The 21,836-nt window shown below is 45.7% G+C and overlaps 1 protein-coding gene across 3 annotated transcripts in view; it reads right to left on the minus strand.

Moving 5' to 3' along the window:
* Positions 1–15,034: 15,034 nt before the first annotated feature.
* The window catches only part of LOC113885851 (opioid-binding protein/cell adhesion molecule), a 1,067,028-nt gene continuing 1,060,226 nt past the window's right edge, over positions 15,035–21,836 (minus strand). For all 3 annotated transcript variants that reach the window (XM_027531591.1, XM_027531590.1, XM_027531597.1), the window contains one exon: positions 15,035–15,836. In XM_027531591.1, coding sequence (XP_027387392.1) covers positions 15,676–15,836 — 161 coding nt within the window. In that variant the 3' untranslated portion in view covers positions 15,035–15,675. The remainder of the gene's footprint in view (positions 15,837–21,836) is intronic.

A 21,836-nucleotide genomic window follows, 5' to 3' on the forward strand; every position in this document is an offset into this window, starting at 1 on the left:
TAATGGATGGGGAGCTTGCACATCACAAACAAGGTCTTGGAGTAACACCCCAGCCAGTGCAGTGGGAGGCAGGCCAGCAGTCCTCCTTGGGGGTGGTGGGAGGAGATTATCAGTTAGAGGGGAACTGACATCAGGTGGGGCTCATTAGTTACCAGGGAAACCGGCAGAGGCACATGCCTTGCATAGCCCCTTTGTTAAGAACACTCCAGCAGCTGGGGCCTGGGGCAATAGGAAGGAAAATCAGAGGACAGGGTGGAGGTGAAGCAGACACAGGTGTACAGAGAGCAAGAGAGCAGCCACCTGACAGGGCCTGACTACAAATCTGGAAAGCTTGAGCCATGGATGAGAAATCCAAGAAGAGACCTGAAATTACAAACTGACATTCAAAGTTGGTAAGAGAGGTCTGGCTGGAGATAAAAAATTGAGAGACACTGGCAAATAGAAAGTATTTAAAATCAGGATATTAAGTATTTAAAGTCACAAGATTGTTGGATGGCGTCATTGACCCAGTGGACATGAGTTTGAGCAAAGTTTGGGAGACAGTGAAGGACAGGGAAGCCTGGCATGCTGCAGCCCATGGGGTCTCAAAAAGTAGGGCATGACTTAGTGAACAGCAACAAAAGTCATGAGATTAGATGAAAACATTTAGACTGAGAACTAAGCCCTGGGACACTCTAAAAATAAGAGACTGCGGTGATGAGGAACCAGGAAAGGTGAAGGAGAAAGGCCTGCCAGTCAGGAGGAAAACTAGGATTCTGACATCCTAGGAAGTAAATGCAGGTTGTGGAACAGGAGGAGAGTGAAGACGGGTGTCAAAAGCTGTAGAAGGGTCAGCAGAGGAGGAGGTCAGAAGTGACCACTGAACATAGACCTAGATGAGTTCCTGTGCCATAGAACACGCAGACAAACCCTCACTGGGGGATTAGGATGGAGAGAGTCTTCTGACACAGGAAAAGGAGCTCACTCTTCAGAGTTTTACTGGAAGGGAGAGCAGAAAACTGAAGCTGTAGCTACAAGAGAAACAAAAGATGCAGAGCACAGAGAAACTGCGAGTTTACTGTGCTGATGAGAATCATCCAACCGCAAGGGAAAAGATGCAGAAGACAAAGGTGGAGGTTTTAGAAGTGACATCCTTGAGTGAGGAAAAGGGAACACGAGCTTGAGTGTAAAGCAGGAGAAATGGAGTCAGATAGAGCTAATAAGGCATTCCTAAACAAGTCATGGGCATGCCCTTTACTCCACTCTGCTCAGAGCTTGTGTGAATCATAACTGAACATTAAGTTGCATCGTATTATTCTCTGGGACCCATTTCACTGATCATAGCACGTTCCCTGTTTTATTAAAGTGGTATGTTAGAAGCTTATCTCATGTTGAACATCTTTGTAAACATGGGACAAATACTACTTAGTCGTGATGTATTTTTATGCAATATTATCCTCACTATTTTATGAATATTGCTTCTGTGTTTATAAGTCACACAAGATTATGATTTTTTTGTATCATCATTGTTCAGTTTGGGTCAGTTTTATACTAATGCTTGAAATGAGTTGAGTAGTTTTACCTTTTTAAAACAGTTTTGTAAGTCAGGAATTATCTGTTTCTCTTTTCTGATAATTTGGTGAAATCTGTAAAACTATCTAGAACTGATACTTTTCTAGGGAGAAAATTTAGACTAATGATTTAATTCCATCATAATTATTAGAATATTCAGATTTTTCTACTTCTAGGGTCAGTTTTGTGATTTATATATATATATATATTTTTTTTAATTGTAGGAACAAAATTATTCATAATATTGCTTTAAATATGCCTGTAATTGTGTTCATTTCCCATCTTCATTGCATAGAATGTTTTAAAAATTAATTTTATCATGATCATTTATTTTTAGTTACACAGATATATGCAGTAGAAAAATAACTAACTTTTCTAATTCTAAGATAGCCTATGTGCTTGAGTTTAATTCTAAAGATATCTTTGAAGGCTCACTGAATGGGCATACCTGGCAAGGTTTATAAGTAAATTTTACTTCCTAGAACAAATATGAAATCAATAAACACAATTTCCCACAACAATATTAACATACATTGCACCAATCATAACCTTGGACCTTAGAGTTATATTTTATAAGACACATGTAAACCGCTTCGGTTAGAACCTCTTAGGAGAATTTCTTGCAAATAAACTAGCTAAGAAAGCAATATTATTGCAAAAGTACAGGTGAAAAATAGATATAATCTTAAAAAAGAAAACTTTTTGCCATCTGGCTAAAAAACACTTGTATCTACAAACACTCTACTTAAAATTTCTCACTATTTAGAATTAAATGAGTAGCCTATGATTTATTCTAATTTTAACCAAGACTGAATCAATGTATTGGGGACTTATAATTTTCTATTCCCACTTCTCTCCTTCTTAAAGTTTTGCCATACATTTTCTATTGTGTTATTTTAATTTATAGAATTAGCTTTTGGCTTTGTTAAAAATTCCTAAAGACCCATTTAGTTTATTTCTGTGTCAATCATCTTTACTTTTATTTTTATTATTTCCTTCATTCATTACATAGTTTATTTTTCATGGTCTAGATTTGTGATTGAATGCATAATTCATTAATGAATAGCTCAAGTTTCAGATTTTCTTCTTTTTCATTTTGTGCATTTAATGCTATAAAATTTCCCCCAATTATTACTTTAAACACAACCTGCAATTTGGATGTATAGAGATTTCTTTGTTGTTCCTCTCTAGATATTTTATAAGCCTACTAAGATTTCTTTACTTCATGAGTTACTTAGCAATATGTTTTTAAGTTGCCATGAACATGGGTAGAGGTCATTGAAATTGTGTTTTTGTTGCTAATATTACACTGAGATCAAGGAACTCTACGTGTTTTCTTCTGAATTTCTGATAAGTGTGCAAATATAGATATAAAGCTTCATAACAATAGGAGCCTGCTATAACATCATTTCAGCTCTAAACACTTGAGGTGTGGAACTGTGAAAGTAGAACTCCAGAGAAAGTCTTCACATATTATCTGTGGCTAAAGTCAGTTTAAATAGCTTTGTTGTACTCTTGTTTTGTTTTATTTTAATTTCCAAACATCCACAAACTAATACTTTTATAAACTACAGAGCCAAAAGCTTAGCTGTAGTGATGAGGTACCATTTCACGCCAGTCAGAATGGCTGCGATCCAAAAGTCTACAAGCAATAAATGCTGGAGAGGGTGTGGAGAAAAGGGAACCCTCTTACACTGTTGGTGGGAATGCAAACTAGTACAGACACTATGGAGAACAGTGTGGAGATTCCTTAAAAAACTGGAAATAGAACTGCCTTATGATCCAGCAATCCCACTGCTGGGCATACACACTGAGGAAACCAGAAGGGAAAGAGACACGTGTACCCCAATGTTCATCGAAGCACTGTCTATAATAGCCAGGACATGGAAGCAACCTAGATGTCCATCAGCAGATGAATGGATAAGAAAGCTGTGGTACATATACACAATGGAGTATTACTCAGCCATTAAAAAGAATACATTTGAATCAGTTCTAATGAGATGGATGAAACTGGAGCCTATTATACAGAGTGAAGTAAGCCAGAAACAAAAACACCAATACAGTATACTAACGCATATATATGGAATTTAGAAAGATGGTAACAATAACCCTGTATACGAGGCAGCAGAAGAGACACTGATGTATAGAACAGTCTTATGGACTCTGTTGGAGAGGGAGAGGGTGGGAAGATTTGGGAGAATGGCATTGAAACATGTATAATATCTTGTATGAGACGAGTCGCCAGTCCAGGTTCGATGCACGATACTGGATGCTTGGGGCTGGTGCACTGGGACGACCCGGAGGGATGGTATGGGGAGGGAGGAGGGAGGAGGGTTCAGGATGGGGAACACATGTATACCTGTGGTGGATTCATTTCGATATTTGGCAAAACTAATACAATATTGTAAAGTTTAAAAATAAAATAAAATTAAAAAAAAACATACAGACAAAAAATGATTAAAAAATGATATATGAAAGTGTTCAGTTGCTCCTACTTTCTATACTTATTAAGTTATCCCTTGTTGTTACTGATGTTCAGTCACATAGTCATGTCTGACTCTTTGAGACCCCATGGACTGTAGTCCTCCAAGCTCCTCTGTCCATGGGATTTCCCAGGGAAGGATACTGGAATGGGTTGCCATTTCCTTCTCCAGGGGATCTAATCTATTCTGCACGCAGCAGCCAGGAATATTACTTTAAAAATACACAAATCAGATCCTGTTATTCCTAGTTCACAAACCTCCAGTGATTTCCCCAACTCATTTAGGGGAAAAAGATTATTTATTTATCATGGATCAGCAGCACCTGGAGTACCAAATTTTGAGTAGCGTGGCTCTAAATACTTTAATCAGACACCCCACTCCAGTACTCTTGCCTGGAAAATCCCATGGACGGAGGAGCCTGGAAGGCTGCAGTCCATGGGGTTGCTAAGAGTCGGATACAACTGAGTGACTTCACTTTCACTTTTCACTTTCATGCACTGGAGAAGGAAATGGCAACCCACTCCACTGTTCTTGCCTGGAGAATCCCAGGGACGGGGGAGCCTGGTGGGCTGCCGTCTATGGGGTCGCACAGAGTTGGACACGACTGAAGCGACTTCGCAGTAGCAGTAGCAGTATATGTGTGTCTATGTATACATACACAAGCACATGTACCAACTGCGGAATGAGAAATGTTTTGTAAAAGTTCAGTTCCGTTCAGTCGCTCAGTCATGTCCGACACCTTGCGACTCCTTGTGACCCCATAGATCGGAGCACGCCAGGCGTCCCTGTTCATCACCAACTCCCGGAGTTCACTCAAACTACGTAAAAGTTATAGAAATTCAAAAGCATGGCACATTTGTGCTGCAGTCTGAGATATACTGTATCATTGCAAAGTGCAACTGGCTGCGCTCTTCACCTCCTTCAAGTAAGCTAGAGGCATAGCCCTTGGTTGTCCATTTAGGATTTCTGAGGTAAAATATGCATCATTTGGGATTATTGCCTCAGATAACTTATTGAGCCATCCAGAGACTTCCATGCAAGGGTTTTCTGTAGGTTCAGACTGCACACCACGCTGCTCGGCCTCCTGGGCCATATAATTCAGGAAACAGAAGAACCAGGGTGGGTGAAGATACAGGTGACATTTTTGTTGAACTCTAATAGAAGTCACAGAGAAGATGTCTATGATTTACCTATCAGGGAACCACTTTCCACTTGAAAAACAGCTTCTAGTGAGAGACTGGGGTGTAGTAGAGACTGAGCTCCTGACCACAGAAAACCAAAGAATTGTAACCTGCAAAACGGCCAAGGAGCAAAAGGGCAGAGCCTAAACAGAGAAGTGCATCGGAAGCTCTGAATTACAAGCACCTTCTAAAACTCCACAAATGTAGTCTAATGTCAAGGGGCAGGAAAGTGCATTCTGCACACTCTGAGGTCAAAGAAGGTCTGTGACCAAGTCAAACATCAATGGTGGGACTTCCCTGGTGGTCCAGTGGCTAAGACTCCATGCTCCCAATGCAGGGGGCCTGGGTTCAATCCCCAGCTAGGGATTTAGATCCCACATGCCACAACTAAGACCCAACACAACCAAATAAATAAATAATTAAAAAAAATAAATACAACTGAGACATAAACACCTCCTCTGGAGGGAGGGAGGAGAGTGAATATGTTTGAACAATAGCATAATCTATTGTGCCTACTAAATTATAAAGTTGGGCAGGCCTATCAGAAGTCCATCAAGTAACAGAAGTGGTACCTTTGAGACCAGGCTCAAACAGACCCAAGAAGCCCAAATGGGTTATATGCACAGGTGTCAGCTGCATTTGATATCCTGTCTCTGTTCCTTCAACCCGTCCTTACCACCCCCTTGTCACCTGAGAAGTTTCCTATGACCATCTGACCCCAGAGGAAAGGAACTTGACCAGATTCCCAGATGTATCAGTACAAAATATTAGCACTAATGTGAAATGAAGTACTGCCTCATTGTCTGGAAGGCATGATAGACACAAGTAAAAGGTTGTTCCAGCGTTCAGATGAAAACAGGAGGCATTCTGGATTGGCTCTTTATCTGTCGTGCTCTCCTATCAACATAAATTCCATTAGCAGTCACTTAAAAACAAATCCTAGACCCAAACATTTCTCGTGCTCTCCACCGATGGCACCTGAGAGAAGCCACCCTAACATCCAGCCAGGATGACGGCGTGTCTTCCAACAGCCTCCCTTCCTTCTTTTTCTTCTAATCTACACTGCACACAGCAACCAGGAATATCACTTTAAAAATACACAAGTCAGATCCTGTTATTCCTAGTTCACAAAACTCCAGTGATTCCCCCAACTCATTTAGGGGGAAAAGATTATTTATTTATTTAATCAAACTCACAAGGTCTTGCATGACCAGGCTTCTGGGTGCCTCTCTGATTTCATCTGCCAAGTCCCCTTCATCCTTATTCAGATCTAGCCTGATGTCTCTCAACATCTTCAACATCCAACCACAAGCTGACCTCAGGACCTTTACATCTGCTCCTTTAGCTCTTTTCTAGACGTTTATAGCTTGTTCCTCCATAGCATTCAAATATATGCTGCTATCTAAAGGTCTGTCTCCATTGGGCTAGTTTATATTTTTCATACCACTTATCACCAGCTGGCAACTTATTCCATGTTTACTTTAATATTTTTTGTCTTTCCCATGAGAAAACGTGGTCCACAAAGGCTAAAACAATGTTACTCATCTTTGTATCCCAGCTTGTCGCTGGTATTTAATAAACATTTGTTGAAGGAATAGATGAACGAGTGAAATGACTTAAGTGCCTTTTACCATAATATATATGCTTCTCAGACGGCGCAGTGGTAAAGAATCCACCTGCCAATGCAGTGGGTTAGATTCCTGGGTAGGAAAGATCCCCTGGAGTAGGAAATGGCAACCCACTCCACTATTCTTGCTTGGAGAATCCCATGGATAGAGGAGCCTGGCAGGCTACAGTCCATGGGGTCACAAAGAGTCAGACACTGTTGCCAGCCAAAATCTTGGCCTTCTCCACCCACCAAATGAAAAATACAGAGACAGAGTTTGGAGCAAATAGAAAGGCAGTTTTTATTCTCAGCTGGTAAAGTGGGGAATACAGTAGGCTCATGCCTCAAGACCTGTGCTTCCGCTCCATGAGGAGTCTAGGGGCTTATATATGGCAAGGGCTCACAGTCTGGAGTCAGTGATGAGGAGCAGAAGGTGATAGGATCTTGACTTCTTCCTCTTTCATTGTTTCAAAGACAGTCATAAGCTGGCGTCTGTAATCTAGTAACTGGGTCTGGCAGTTCTGTGGCTCTGCAGCCTTCTTTCTGATACGTAACAACAAGGGGAGGGGGCTGTAAGGGTAAACACTATATGGTGGTAGTGGTTTAGTCGCGCAGCCGTGTACGACTCTTGCAACCCCATGGACAGTAGGCTGCCAGCCTCCTCTGTCCATGGGATTCTCCAGGCAAGAATACTGGAGTGGGTAGCCATTTCCTTCTCCAGGAGATCTTTCCAACCCAGGAACCGAAACTCAGGTCTCCTGCATTGCAGGCAGATTCTATACCAACTGAGCTATGAGGGAAGCCCTCGGAACCCCCAGACACTAGATAGGGGATGTATTTAGCATAGAGTCAAAGGAAAATAGGTGTGAAGTTTAGCCCCTGCAGAGTTAGAGGGCAGAGCAGCAAACTTAGTTCAGACATTCAGAGTTAGGAGCAGTTAAAGTAGAAGACGAGGAATGATCAGGTCTGCTCCCTGTTCTCTTTCTCTTCTATGTTCTCAGGGAAGGGAAAGAGAAAAACTCATTCCTCTTTTTACCTTTTCACTGCAACAACATGACTGAGGGACTGAGCACACACGCGCACCACGGTATATACAGGCTCATCTTTATTTATTTACTTAAGCTACTTATTCTTTTCTGAGTGTGTTTTTAGCTGCACACACGCACATTATGTCTTCCTACTTTAGGGATTTCTCACAGTTGTAGTTTTTACTTTAAATACTGAGATATTGGATTTCTGTACATATTTTAGTACCTTGGATCATGAACTCTGTTTCCCAGACATGTCTTCTGTGAGTGTTCCTGTGTTCTGGGGACCACAGAAGCATCCAGAAAGCTTGGTGTCCTAGTTGCCTCTGTTAAATTGTTGCTAATTTGCAGGTTCCTAACCGGTTTTATTTAATACAAAAATTTGGGTCTACATCCATCTGCAGTGCAGAATACCCTCTCTGAGTTCTGTGGTTGAATCCTTTGTGCCCCAGGGGTGCAACTAGTGTTATTACTTCCTGGCTTCCTTCAGGCCAGAAAGTGAAGTTTTTTTCCAAGCATTTCTAACATTTCCCAGGCTCCTGGCTTTTTCAGCTGCTCCCCTGCCCCACCCCAGAGAGGTCTGAGGCCCCTCAGGTGTCCATCCTGCCCATTTTCCTTCACACGTCCTTTGGTCTCGCAGCCTGGCTTTCTTCCATGTGTTCCGTCGTTCCTCTGGAAACTGGAGTTAGTCCCTTTTTGATTTCCGAGCTTGGCTACATATTTGATTTCTTTAAAAAACATCTATTTTGGGACGTCTCTGGTGGCCCAAAGGTTAAGATCTTGTGTTTCCGCTGCAGGGAGCGTTTGCTTCATCCCTGGTTGGGGAACTAAGATCCTCCAGCATGCAACACATCATGGCCAAAATAAAATAGAATAAAACAAAAATATGACTTGTGCAAATCTGCTATATAGCCCAGGGAGCTTGGCTCGGTGCTCTGTGATCACCTAGAGGGGTGAGATGGTGGGTGGGAGTGGGAGGGAGGGAGGTTCTGGAGGGAGGGGATATATGCATACTTACAGCTGATTCATATTGTTGTACAGCAGGAACTAACACGACATTGTAAAGCAATTATCCACCAATTAAAAACAATTAAAAAATTAAAAAAACTAAAATTAAAAAAAAGAAAGGATGAGTAAGATCTGCAGGTACTGATGCCCATGGTCTAACGTAAAATGGAAACAAGAGGAAAAGCAGGCTATAGATATTGTGGGGTATGATACCATTTGCTAAAAATGAATAAATAAATAAAATACATATTTTACGTAATGTTTTATGTGTTTGAGGCAGAAGGTGACTTCCCATCGTAGTTCAGCACTAGACTGGACATATCTAAGGTTGTCTACACACACCTGGGGAGACATCACACGCTCAGAAGTTCACAGGGCTGGAAGTGGTGGTGATTGTCCCTGTGACGTATCACATGGGGTTGCAATGAGCCTCTAAAGAGGCAGTCTATATTCAATATCCTGTAATAAACTACCATGGAAAAGAAAAATAAATAAATAAATGAATCAAAAGGCAATTAGTATTGGGAAGCACTTCCAAGTGTCTGAAAAGAGGTCACAGATGCTGGATTGACTTCCTGTGTTTGCTAGAACAAATTATCACATAACTGACCATTTAAAGCAACACAGAGCCGCTCTCTTACAATTAGAGTCCAGAAGTCAGGCATCAGTATGCCAGGGTGGAAATCAAGGTGTTGGCATGACCATACTCCCTTCCAAATCTGTAGGGGAAGATGCATTCCTGGCTCCTTCCAGCCTCTGATGGGGTCAGTGTTCTTTGGCTTGTAGCTGCATCATGTCAATCTTCGAAGCTGAAATCTTCGAGTCTCTCTCTGCTCTGTTTTCACATGAACTTCTCTCCATACGTCAAATATTCTTCTACCTCTTTCTGGTAAGGATCCATGTTATGGCATTTAGTGTCCGCTGGGTAATCCAGGATACTCTTCCCATCTGGAGATTTTGAACTGGAGAGACTCACCCTGTTTTGTTTTGTTTTCTGTTTCTATACAAGGATAGATTTATGGATTTCAAGACAAAGGTCTGGATAGTCAAAGTTATAGTTTTCCCAGTAGTCATGTATGGATGTGAGATTTGGACCATAAAGAAGGCTGAGAGCCGAAGAATTGAGGCTTTCACTTATGGTGCTGGAGAAGACTCTTGAGAGTCCCTTGGACAGCAAAGAAAATCAACCCTGAATATTTATCGGAAGGACTAATGCGGAAACTGAAACTCCAATACTTTGGCCACCTGATGTGAAGAGCTGACTCATTAGAAAAGACCCCGATGCTGGGAAAGATTGAAGGCGGGAGGAGAAGGGGACAACAGAAGATGGGATGGTTGGATGGCATCACCAACTCAATGGACATGAATTTGAGCAAACTCAGGGAGATAGCGAAGGACAGGGAAGCCTGGCATGCTGCAGTCCATGGGGTTGCAAAGAGTTGGACGTGACTCAGCAACAGAACAACAAATGGATTGCATGAATTGGAGGGTGGGTTCATGACTGACCCACAGAGACAATCATGTGTTTGGTTTAGGGGACCACTTTTCCATCTACTACAGGTGGTGATGAAAACTATGAACAAGAAAATTGTCTCTTTTCTCCCAGCATACTAAAGGAACCATTTCAGAGGGAGAAGCAGAAACAATAGACAGCATGTTCGCTAAGACCAGGAGAACTGCTTTGCAGAGAGGAAGTGGGAAATGAGATGAACCCAGTCACAGCTAGGAATGTGCATCAGAGAGGAGATAGTTTTGAGGTGATTCTGTTCTGCTGGGAACCCTAGGGAGATGCTTGAGGACAAGGAAGATGGTAGAGCTGCCGTAGATACCCCCTGGTCCTCCATGGCTCAGCTGATTTTTAGGCAACAGGAGTTACTAGATAATTCCAACAGTGCACTTGTCTATGAATGTGTGTGTGCTTAGTTGCTCAGTCGTGTCTGACTCTTTGCAACCCTATGGACTGTAGCCTGACAGGCTCCTCTGTCCATGGGACTCTCCAGGGAAGAATACTGGAGTGGGTTGCCATGCCCCTTTCCAGGGGATCTTCCCAACCCAGGGATCGAACCCATGTATCCTGCTTTGCAGGTGGATTCTTTACTCTCTGAGCCACCAGGGAAGAATGGCTGATGGAATAAAACCATAAACGTGCTATGTCATACTCTCCTTCATCAAATTCCAATAACATAGTGTGAAAATCTTGAGGGATGGGGTCAGATAGAGATCAATACATTCAGTTCACCAGGGTCGACTGAAGGGCAGTGAAAATCCCTCAAAATAAATTAAAGCATGTTCTACGGCAAAAGTATATTTTCAAAATTTGGGGAGGGGAAGAGGGGAAGACCCAGGCATACAGGGGTCATGTCAAAAGAGGGGTGGGATTGCACAAAGTTCAATAAACTAAGAAGCTCATCTGGGTCAGAAAAAAAGAAAATATTAGAGGTCACGCAAGTCAAGTTAGAGACTGAGTGCTATTTCTCTACAAAATTAAGCAGAACAGGAGTGTCCCTTGAAGGCAAAGTTTGGAGAAAAAACAGAAATTTTCCACACATGCATCAAGGCTTCTTGAGATTCAACAGAAAGACTCGGTAAGTTTCTTCTCAGACTTGAGGATCCAAGTATTTGATCAGGGAAAGGGTGGTAGAAAACCCCACACTCCCAATGCAACTTGATCTGGAAGTACATTCTACCTCTTATAGGTTCACAAGTCTAGCAGAGCTTCTCTTTTTAAAACACAAATAAGCCCAGAAAGAAAAAAACACGGAGATCATTATAGACCTCGGTGTGAATATCTTCTGTGAATGAACCCCTTGCCTTTTTTGTGCTTCAGTCTCAGGAAAGACATTAAAAATATATATGTGTGTGTGTGTGTGTGTGTGTGTATGTAATTATTTCAGGTTTGATTGTTCTTCATTGTTGCTCGGACTTGCCTCTAGCTGTGGCAAGCAGGCTTCTCGTTGCAGTGGTTTCTGCTGTTGCAGAGCAGGGTCTCTAGAGCTCAGGCTCAGTAGTTGTGGCTCATGGGCTTGGTTGCTTGGTGACATGTGGGATCTTCCACCGACTAGGGATCAAACCCGTGTCTCCTGCATTGACAGGTGGTTTCTTTCTCACCCAGCCACCAGGGAAGCCCTATTTTATCTTATTATTATTATTATTTTTGAGGAATCAAGAAGAAAAGTGGATACAGGGGAAACTTGGGGCACCTTCAAAAGGGGAACCCCAAAGAGACATCTGGGCCATGAGCTATGGTCAGCCTGAGGCAAGGGAGGGAAGCTCCCAGACATTTGTTTTCACTCCTGTGTGGAGAATATTGCCATTCATCATCTCTCGTTTACGTTTCCAACCTGCCCCTGTGGGTGGTGGGGCTGCCTCACCTCACAGATGTAAGGGACACCATTAGGGTGACAGGGTTTGGAGCCAGAGGGGCAGGAAGTCCAGCCCTGGCTTCTCTGTCTTACTTCCAAGTCATGAGCTTTCTGGTTCTGGGGGTTGGGATGTGGCCACGTGTTGCTTCCCTGCGTCTGGTCTGCCTCAGGCCCAGGGGAGGGGTCCTCACACTCCTCTCCTGCTCCTGCTGCCGCTTCCGGTGGGCTGGGTCCCTCCCTTGCTGTCCCAGCACCAATGCCCCAAGTTCCCCAGTCCCCGGGCATCCTGAGAGCAGGAACTGGGTCTTATTTAGGTGGCCTGCCAGGTGCCCAGCACCAGGCTCACTACACATAAAAAACGGCCCAGAATCTGGTACCCAGTGAGGGCACAGTCCTGACAGGCCGTGGCCCTGGAAACATTCAGCAGTGTCCTCTGGGCTCCGGCACTGTGTCAGGCGCTCACATAAAATTTGTGTTTGTTAATCCTCAAAAGCACCCTGTGCCAAGACTGTGACTCAATTCCACAGAGAAGGAAACCAAGGCTCAGAGAGGCAAACCGGCTTGTCTGAGGTAACCCAGCCACGGAGGGTGTTAGGGCCGGAGCCCTGCCTGTGGTGCTCCCCTCACCCCAGGCTGGAGGCCCGGAGATGACCACAGGGGTCTGGCAGCACCAACAGCACCTTTTGTATGGAGACACTTAAGGGAAAAGATGACCCGAGGGTTCTGCAGAAAGCAGCCTGTTCCATGAGCAGGTACAGGGCTGGCTGACCAGCATGCTGGGAGTGGGGGCTAGGGGTGATCAGAGGAGCAGGGACCCTGAAGGAGGAGGGGGCCTGGAACAGCAGACTTGCAGCCTGCAATGCAGTCTCTGCTCCCTGAGAAGTGGGTGAATCATCTGCTCAGCAGCTGCGGAGCAGACGTGTCGCCAGCGCCCCCCTGTGCACACAGGGAGAATTGGAACCGCCGCAGGGGTGGCCCTGCAGCCGCTGAACCCTGAGCATGGCGCACGCCTGGCTTCCAGGCCAAAAATTGGCAAATGCTCCTTCAGTCCCAGGAACAAATGACTAAGCGTGTCTCCTGGCCCAGCGGGAGCGAGGCCAGCCCTTCGGTCTCTCCTGTCGCAGTGGAGCCTCTGGCCCTGGGCCCGATTTTGGGTCTCTGGGCTCCTCCCAGGTGTGCAGGGAAGGGATGAGCTGGGGCATCCTCCAGAGGAGAGCAGGGCTTTACAGTGAGTTGTACTGCCCAGCTCTCTGCAAGCGGGCAGGTCTCAGGGAGAGGGGAATGTGCGCTGGGCTGTCTGCCGGGTTGCCTTCTCCTTTCATTGGGCAGTTTTTTCTCTGGATTTCAGTTTCTCCTCCTGCAAAGCGAGCATTGGATCATATTGGGGCTGACATAGGGTCAGGTGTTGTTTGCCTCCTCCTGGGTACTTTCTGGCCCTTCCCCATGGCCCCTCATTGCATACCTCCCCTTGGAACCAGTCATAAGGAATGTGGAGGGTTTTAATAAAAAGAAAAAAAAAAACGGGGGTAGAGAGTTTATTTACATCAGAAATCACAGGACAGGGTTACTGAGGTTCCTCTGGCTGCAGGCTCAGATTCCATGGGAGAAAATCCACTCCGGAGGTGAGAGGTGCTGTTCCTTTAATTTAATGGTCAGGTATTTATTTAGCAACTATTATGTGCCAAGTGAAGCACTGTGCCCATTCCCCCTCTTCCTCCCTGCAGCCTAAGTAACAATCTAGAGAAGATATAGAGTTGCATCCTAGCGGCTGTAATACAGAATTGTGTCTTTGCTCTGCTTACATCTCTGTAAATATGCCTTTGCATGAAATCTAGAAAAATGATACAGATGAACCTATGTGCAGGGCAGGAATGGAGATACAGACACAGAAGGGGAGAGTGGGATGAAGTGGGAGATTGGGATTGACATGTATGCACACCCTGGGTACAACTGATAGCTAGCAGGAAGCTGCTCTGTAGTGCAGCGCGCTCAACTCAGTGCTCTGTGGTGACCTCGAGGGGTGGGATTGGGGGAGGGCTGGGACGGAGGGCCACGAGGGACGGGATATGTGTATACATGTAGCTGACTCACTTCTTTGTACAGCAGAAACTAGCACAACATTGCAAAGCAATTATAGTCCAATAAAAACAATTTAATTGCCTTTGTATGAGGAAAAGAATTGGAGAGAACTAGAAACTTAAGGTGGCTCAGCAGTAAAGAATCCACCTGCCAGTACAGGAGACCTGGGTTCCCTCCCTGGGTCGGGAAGATCCCCTGGAGGAGGAAATGGCAACCACTCCAGTATTCTTGCCTGGAGACTCCCATGGACAGAGGAGCCTGGCGGGCTACAGTCCACAGGATCGCAAAGAGTCAGGCACGACTGAGCACAAACACACACACACACACACACACACACAAACACGCACACACACTGAAACTTAAAGTGTGAAACAAGAGTTGATTTGATGGTGTGTCAGAAGATGGGAATGGGCAGCTTTTGCTGTTTCACTGTTGCCCATGAAACACACACACAGAGCATCCCAAGGGTGTGTTGACACAGACTCAGGGAGCCTCCACTCTGGGGCCCCAGAGGCCCTCTGGCTACAGCAGCTAGAAAGTCCTGGCACAGATGTCATGTCAACATTAGCATTAAAGCAAGATGTTCACACACCCAGGGAAGCAACTACAGAATTAAAAAAAAATAATAATAGATTCATTCATTCCGTCAGTCAGTCAGTCATTCATGGCTGAAGATACACAGATAATTAATACACACTTCGTGCCCCGCAGGAAAACACAAGGAGAACAAACGGGAAAGAGTCAAGAAATGTTCTTTATCAGGTGAGCACAAGCCCGAGAGAAGTGTTTTCTTAATTAGCAATTAATGATACATTCCCATCTTCACAGCTCACTGTTTATAAGCAATCTGTCAGTTATGAGTACTTTTATTGTTATTATTGACATTATTATTTACCTTGACATTATTATTTATGGAGCTTTCTGGGAGAAACGGCAGGGAGGAAAGAGAGACAGGAGGAGTGTATTTTAAATGGACTAGGAGAGTCTATCAGTTGGAAAACAAAGCTCTTAAAGAAGTTTTCGAAAACTTGAAAAGAATCTTTAACATACCAATTAACCCTGAACTCACCCAGGACATCTACTGCTGCCTCCAGTCCCTCCCATCCCCAGAGCACCTAAATAAGGGTGGAGAGTGCTCTTTGACTGACCTCTTTCTCCAGGACTGCAGGGACTGCATGCTGGTCCCCTCTGTACCCTGGGGTGCAGCAACCAGTCGCACAGAGGGGTGGCTGGGGATCACAGCTGAGTGGGCAGTGCCCCCTCTCTACCTCTGGTTAACCCAGCGGGCAGCCTGGGAGGAGGCAGACCGCAACCTTTCTGTGCATTACTGACCCCTGACACTGCAGGGAAGTTCAGGGCAGGAGTGGACCCCACTGATCAGAGGAGGGTCTGCTGACCCTTGCCGAGAGGGTCGGCTCCTTGCTGGCCAGCATCCTCTGCTTTACGGACAAGGCGGGCAGGGCGGATCTTCCAGGACTGGGCAGAGCTTAGCTGAGCTCTTGAATTCCTGGCTTGCTCCATGCTTGTCTTCCTCCTGGCTGATGAATGAATTGGATTATCGAAAAACAAACAAAAAAAATGGACACAACCTCAACCTTTACTCCATGACCATCATTACCACCAAAATGTTCCCCCTCCAAAGCACTGTAGGCTTATGCACATATGAATAAAACAACCCCCTTTGCCCTCTCCTCTCCTCCCAACCCCTACACTTCATATAACATTAGGCCTCGAAGAAAAAAGGATGTTGCCTAAGAAACATTACGGAAAGCCTGTGGATGTTTGTTTACGCGGACCTTTCAAATCAAGCTGTCATCTTTAATATTCTTATCCCAAGCGCCATCCAAAAGCAAAATTCCTGTAACCAAAGCCCATGAGGAAATTTAGTACAGAAGAATTTCACAGGGATCAGACTTTTCTCCCTTTCAAGAAGGTACTGAAGCTAAAATACAACAAACAATACAACAGCCTCTGCAGGAAAGTGCATCAGAGAAGCCCTTACTCGTTTCTATACATTTCATTTAAAAAATTTTCTTTATTTTAAACTGGAGGCTAATTCCTTTACAATATTGTGTTGGTTTCTGCCATACATCAACATGAATCAGCCGTAGGTATACACACACATGTCCCTTCCTTCCTATTTCATTTTTGATCAACTTATCTGCCCATGAAAACTGAGCCCAGGGGAACGGATATAAGTCCCAGTCTGGGGCTGCAAAGGGTTAACGCTTTTTTCTTCTTGTGTGGAGCTCTGAAGATGTGAGAAGAGCCCTGGTCAATAGACAGATATATTGACTTGTTATTATTTAAAGTTGTTTAACCAGGTAGAGATAAACGAAAGCTTTCAGCAGCTGAACTATCACACAAATCACAATTAAGGTGGCATATGTGTTTGGGAGACGTAAAATCAATTCCCGCGAAGATAATGTTTTAGTCTCTATTTGAACTTGAAAACAGAAGTAAATTTTCAGCAGCAACAGCTGGGCTTGTTCCATCCAGGAGGCTCTCTATTAACTGTACAAGAAGGGCCTTTATTACCTCTTCTAATGGTTTTCCTCTATGGTTTTGTCTTCATCAAAAAAGCCAAACTGATTGCGGTGGTGCTGTTTACTGACGCGCCGGTCGGGGTGGGGGCGGTGGCAGCTGTGTGTTCCCAGCCCCCGGGTGGACCTCTTTCTCCTTGTGGTGAGCCTCTTGTTGGGAGGCCAGGATGATGGAGCCCTGGGGGCTGCTGGGGGGACCAGGTTAGGAGTCTGGGGGGCTGGTCTCAGCCTGTGCAGGAAACGGAGGCATCTTTTGATCTAAAGTAACCCCTGGGGTTGGATCACCTGCAAAGATTCCCCCAGAGGGATGCGACCTCTGAGTCCCACCATTAACATGTTAATCATGTGAGTGTGTGTGTGTGTGTGTGTGTGGTCATGTTAATTCTATCTACTCCCTGGAGTATAGGGACCATATTTAATTTCGCTGGGTCCTTTATTGGACTTAGTGTGTTTCTGGCACATCATATGTGATTACAAACTGGGTAATGGATGTGGGGAGCCCACAGGTGCAAAGGCCCGGATCTAATCCACTCCCCGTCGCATTGCCCTTCTCAGCCTTCCTCACACTCAGTCACGGGCATGGAGGCTGGTGACTTTTCACTCCTCTTGCATTTTCCCAGTGAACTAGGACAGGAAGCCGCCAGGTAAGCTAGTGCAAGCAAGGGTGGGCACAGGTCCCCCTTTGGGGGTCACAAGGCTTGCCTATGAGTAAAAGGAATATACAAATGAGGCAGATTGGCCTCCACCAGGAAGCCAGTAGGGGAAGAAGATACCTTGGTTCTAGAATGAGAACAGAGCTGGTCAGGAGAGGAAGAGGGTCAGTGAGGGACCAGAGGCCAGGAGCCCGGCCCCATTTTCATCTCGTCTGGGTGCTACCAGCTGGGAGGTCTGGGGCTCACCACAGGCTCTGAGTTGTAGGGGCTTTGTCTGAAAAATGTGAGCGGTGAGATCCAGGCTTAAAACATGAACGCTTGTAAAAATGCAAGATTAGTATTCCTGCCAAAGGGAAACAGACAGACGAGCAAACAAAACAAAACAAGCAAAAAGAAGAAAGGTGAAAAGAGACGACTTGTTCTGTTCAGACCCGTTCTCGTTTAGACAACGGAGTGAGTAGGTGAGTCCTATGACAAATCTCGCGTCTCGACGTCTTTTGCTTCTGGGTGATTCTTCCTAACCCCTGACCTCACTGCATCAACGCTGGGGACCAAAACGTGGCCCTCACACCCGTTTCACCCTACTGGTGTTGACTGCCCCCTTTCCGTCTCCAGGGCATCTCTACACAGCCTCTGCTCAAGGGCTGTTTAGATCAGGTTCCTCAACTCAAAAGCCAAGGAGTCACTTATGCACCAGTTACTGAGGTTTTCAGTGCACCAGGTACCGTGGTAGGTGCTGGGGAAGCAAGCTCTGTGACAGACAGAGGAGTCAACGGGGAAAGAGAGAAATTCTCACAGAGATAGAGGCACTTATATTTATAAGTCAGTGGTTCCTAATCGCCTGAATGGAGTCACATTTGGCTGAATAGTGTCTGTATTTCCATCATCCATAATCTGTTATCCTAGGCAGTGATTTTTGGTGATCTCTCTCTTTTTCATTCAAACTAGAAAACATGACCCTCTCCTGTGTACTGGGAGCCTGGAATTAAATACTTTCCTCCCTTCATTTCTATGCAGGATCAACAATTCCCTCTGTGTATTGCTTCTCAGAGGCTCTCAGCCTTGTGCCTGGTTTAGGGTCAGGCACTCATGAGCCACCTCTCCCTGGGCCTTGCTCCCTGATGGCAAAATGGAAAGGGGCAACCCGCAGAGCACAGGCATCTTCTAGACCCGACCCTTGGAGCCAAGAGAGCGTCCTGGGACTTGGTGCCATTTTCTCTCAATATGCGTCACCCCACCTTCCCTTCTGGAAGCTCACAGGGAAGGTGGATGTCCACAGACTTAAGTGACTGCTCTCGGTTCGGTCAACAGAGCCCTGAGAACAGGGGGCCATGGACCCTGAACCAGGAAGAGTGTGGGGTATGGAGCCAGAGGGACCCAGAGTGGAGGTGGTTCCAACCCTGCTGACTTCTAGCCCCATGGAGATCCCTAGCACCTACCTCTGGTCTCCAGGGAGATGGTGCATCTTGCTTGAGGTGGTTTGAATACTATATGAATTAGGCATGGGAGAGCTCCTAGCTCTGCTAGGTCCATGCGTGAGCTCAATAAACATTAAGTGCTGTCTCCCTTAGGCCCTTGCTCTTCTCCCTCCATCCTGCCTGACTCCTCCCTGTACACACATTGCCATTGTCATAACACAGCTGTGCAAAGCACACTGGGCCAGCCACAGTGTCTCTTTCTTCTGAGCATGTCACCGTGATTGTGCATCTTCACCCTGGGCACATCCCCGTCACGTCTTACTCTATTCCTCAGCAATTTCCAGCTTCTTAAGGTAAGAACTTTAAGAAAGAGAGGGGCAGATTGAAGAGCGATGAAACTGCCCATGACCAGAGAGAGTGCAGGGAAGAGTTGGGCAGGGACAATGGAGCTTCTGCCTCTACAGTAAGGATTGACATCAAAGCGGGCACATTCAAACCGCAGACTGACTCTGATACCAGAGCACCGCTGTATGAAGTAGAAGACAGCAGACGGGAGCAGTCGCAGATAGGGTTGTCCAGGCAGCCCTGAGATGGAGGCTCTGGCTTCATCAAGAGAAGAACCGGGGGCTTTGTATCTGAGGACCTCCAAGGAGTCCCTTTACTGTCCTAGCCGACTCCATCACTCAGCCACTGCTTCTCTAATAAGCTGATTCCCCCGAGACCTTCACGGAGGAAGAGACAGAAACAGCAGTGATTTGGTCTTGTAACCAGAGCAACCGTCCTTGCAAGCTCGCCTTGCAGGGAATGAGGCCAAGAGTGAAAAAGGAAGCAGGCTCCATGGGTAGCGCCCAGCTTGACTTCCTCCTCAGCCAACCCAGAAAGCATCTCCCACCCTGTGGGGTCCAGGCATCAGGGAAGCCAGGGAACTCCTCTGTGCTTTTGAAGTCAGTTTGCTCATCCGCCTAGGACCACATGGAAGCAGAGGAGAAAGAAGGGAGAAAGTGGCATTATTTAACACTCAGGGGCTGGATGCTTTGCCTGGCGCTCTTCATGTGTTACTTCCTGTGACCCTAAGGACAGCTCTGAGAATATGATATCTAAGTAGAGCCATTCTTCCTGTTCTGTGGGGTAGGGGATGGTCCCCCCCGACATGTTGGGACCATCATGTGGGGTAGTCGGGGGTGGTGGTTGTAGAAGGGACAAGACAGAGCTGAAAGTGAAAGAAAGAGACTCACTGCATGGCCACCTCCCTGTTCAGAGCATCCAAGCTGGTAGCTTGCCTGTTCTTCCCATAGTGTCTGCCCTCATCCACGTCGCAGCAGTGCCGTGACAATTATAGACACAACTTTGCAGACAAGGAAACTGAAGCTGTAAGAGATGTTGCTGTAAGCTCACAGGTACACAACTCATCTATGGCAGAATCTGGATTTCAACTCAGCTTTCCCTGGTGTGCAGCTTCCACCCCCTCGCCTCTGAGCAGCACACACGGGTGGGCCCAGACTCACATGGCTAAGTGCTTACATGCACCGATAGGGCCTCCTAGACAACTCATGGTGCAGAGATGCAGTAGACACGATGCCTCCTGCTGAGATGCAACCTTCCTTGCGGGTCTCTCTGGGATCATCGGGGCGGCGGAGGGGAATGAACAGAGCAAGAAGAGTCATTCAGGTGGAATGTATGCCTCTTAAAGTTGCTCTCTGATGAGGTCTGGAAGCTTACAAACCTTTCTGAAATTTGCTCACGAGCAAATGAGCATCAAACAATGTGATAAACAGACAGAGGACTTGCCTGACTCTAACATTGAACAACGTGGGAAATAGACGGGACTTGCCTGACTGCAATGCAGACAACAGATGAATCTCGGTGCTTGGTCATCCCTCCCACCCCGTCACCCGCTGAACTGAGGTTGGGCCTCTTGCACTAGACATGAAAAGTGCCAGATCCTATCTAGGTAGGGGGTAGCTGTGCTGGTTTGCCTTCTTCCTGCTTAACTCATCTGGTACTTCCTGACTCTCCTCTTCCATCACAGCAAGCGATGAAGGCAACACCTTTGTCAAACAAAATCAAGATGCAGAGCAAGTGGAGGATGCTGAATGAATCGCAGATGATCCAAGGAGTTAGAGTTCTTATGGAATGAAAGTGGGAAGCAGAGAAGGAAATCAGGGTCCCTTGTGGATGGTGATGATATAATTAGATGACTCAGGAAGACGCTAATGGTGCTTAAACCTCTCCACCTGGAAGTTCTAAGGATTTTTGAAAATGAATACATCAAAAATTGCATGAGACCTCATCATCCTCCTGTTTTGAGAATCTTAGAATTGTACCATCTCCTACCCAGTTGGCTGACTTAGAGACCTGGAATATTCCTCATATTTCACATTCTCCATCACCCCAGGCATCTAGTCCTTCTTGTTTGATTTCTCTTCTAAAACTCACCCCCGACTTGGTTAGTGTTCCTTATCATTCCTCACCTGAAAGATTTTAACCCTAACATGTTACTTTTTTGCCCATTAATCTGCTTTCCTGACATGGTGATCTTCCTAAATTGCAAATATGGTTTAGCTACCCTACTGATTAAATCCTTCTACACTTCCCCTCTTTTAAATCAAGTCCAAGCATCTCAACATTTCTGGAGATTTAAGGACCTGTCCCTGCTTGCCCCTTCCACCCTGTCTCCTGCTATGCTGCCCCTGCCCTCACCCGTCTTGGGATAATCTGCACTTCGAAGTTCCTGACCGTGCTATGCTTCTCACATCTGTACAGGCTCCTCAAGGAGAAACTTCTCCCATTACTTAGCTGTTTGCCTCTCTTTCCCCAGCTCAGCCCTCTTGCCTCTGTAAGACCCAGCTCAGGCCTCTCTGCTGCAAGTGAGCCCTGAGCCCTGCAGTCTGGCTGCCTGCCCTTGCCCTGGGCTCCTGTGGCCT

Source organism: Bos indicus x Bos taurus, chromosome 29 (genome assembly GCF_003369695.1).
Source record: "Bos indicus x Bos taurus breed Angus x Brahman F1 hybrid chromosome 29, Bos_hybrid_MaternalHap_v2.0, whole genome shotgun sequence".
In the NCBI taxonomy this organism is placed as follows: domain Eukaryota; kingdom Metazoa; phylum Chordata; class Mammalia; order Artiodactyla; family Bovidae; genus Bos; species Bos indicus x Bos taurus.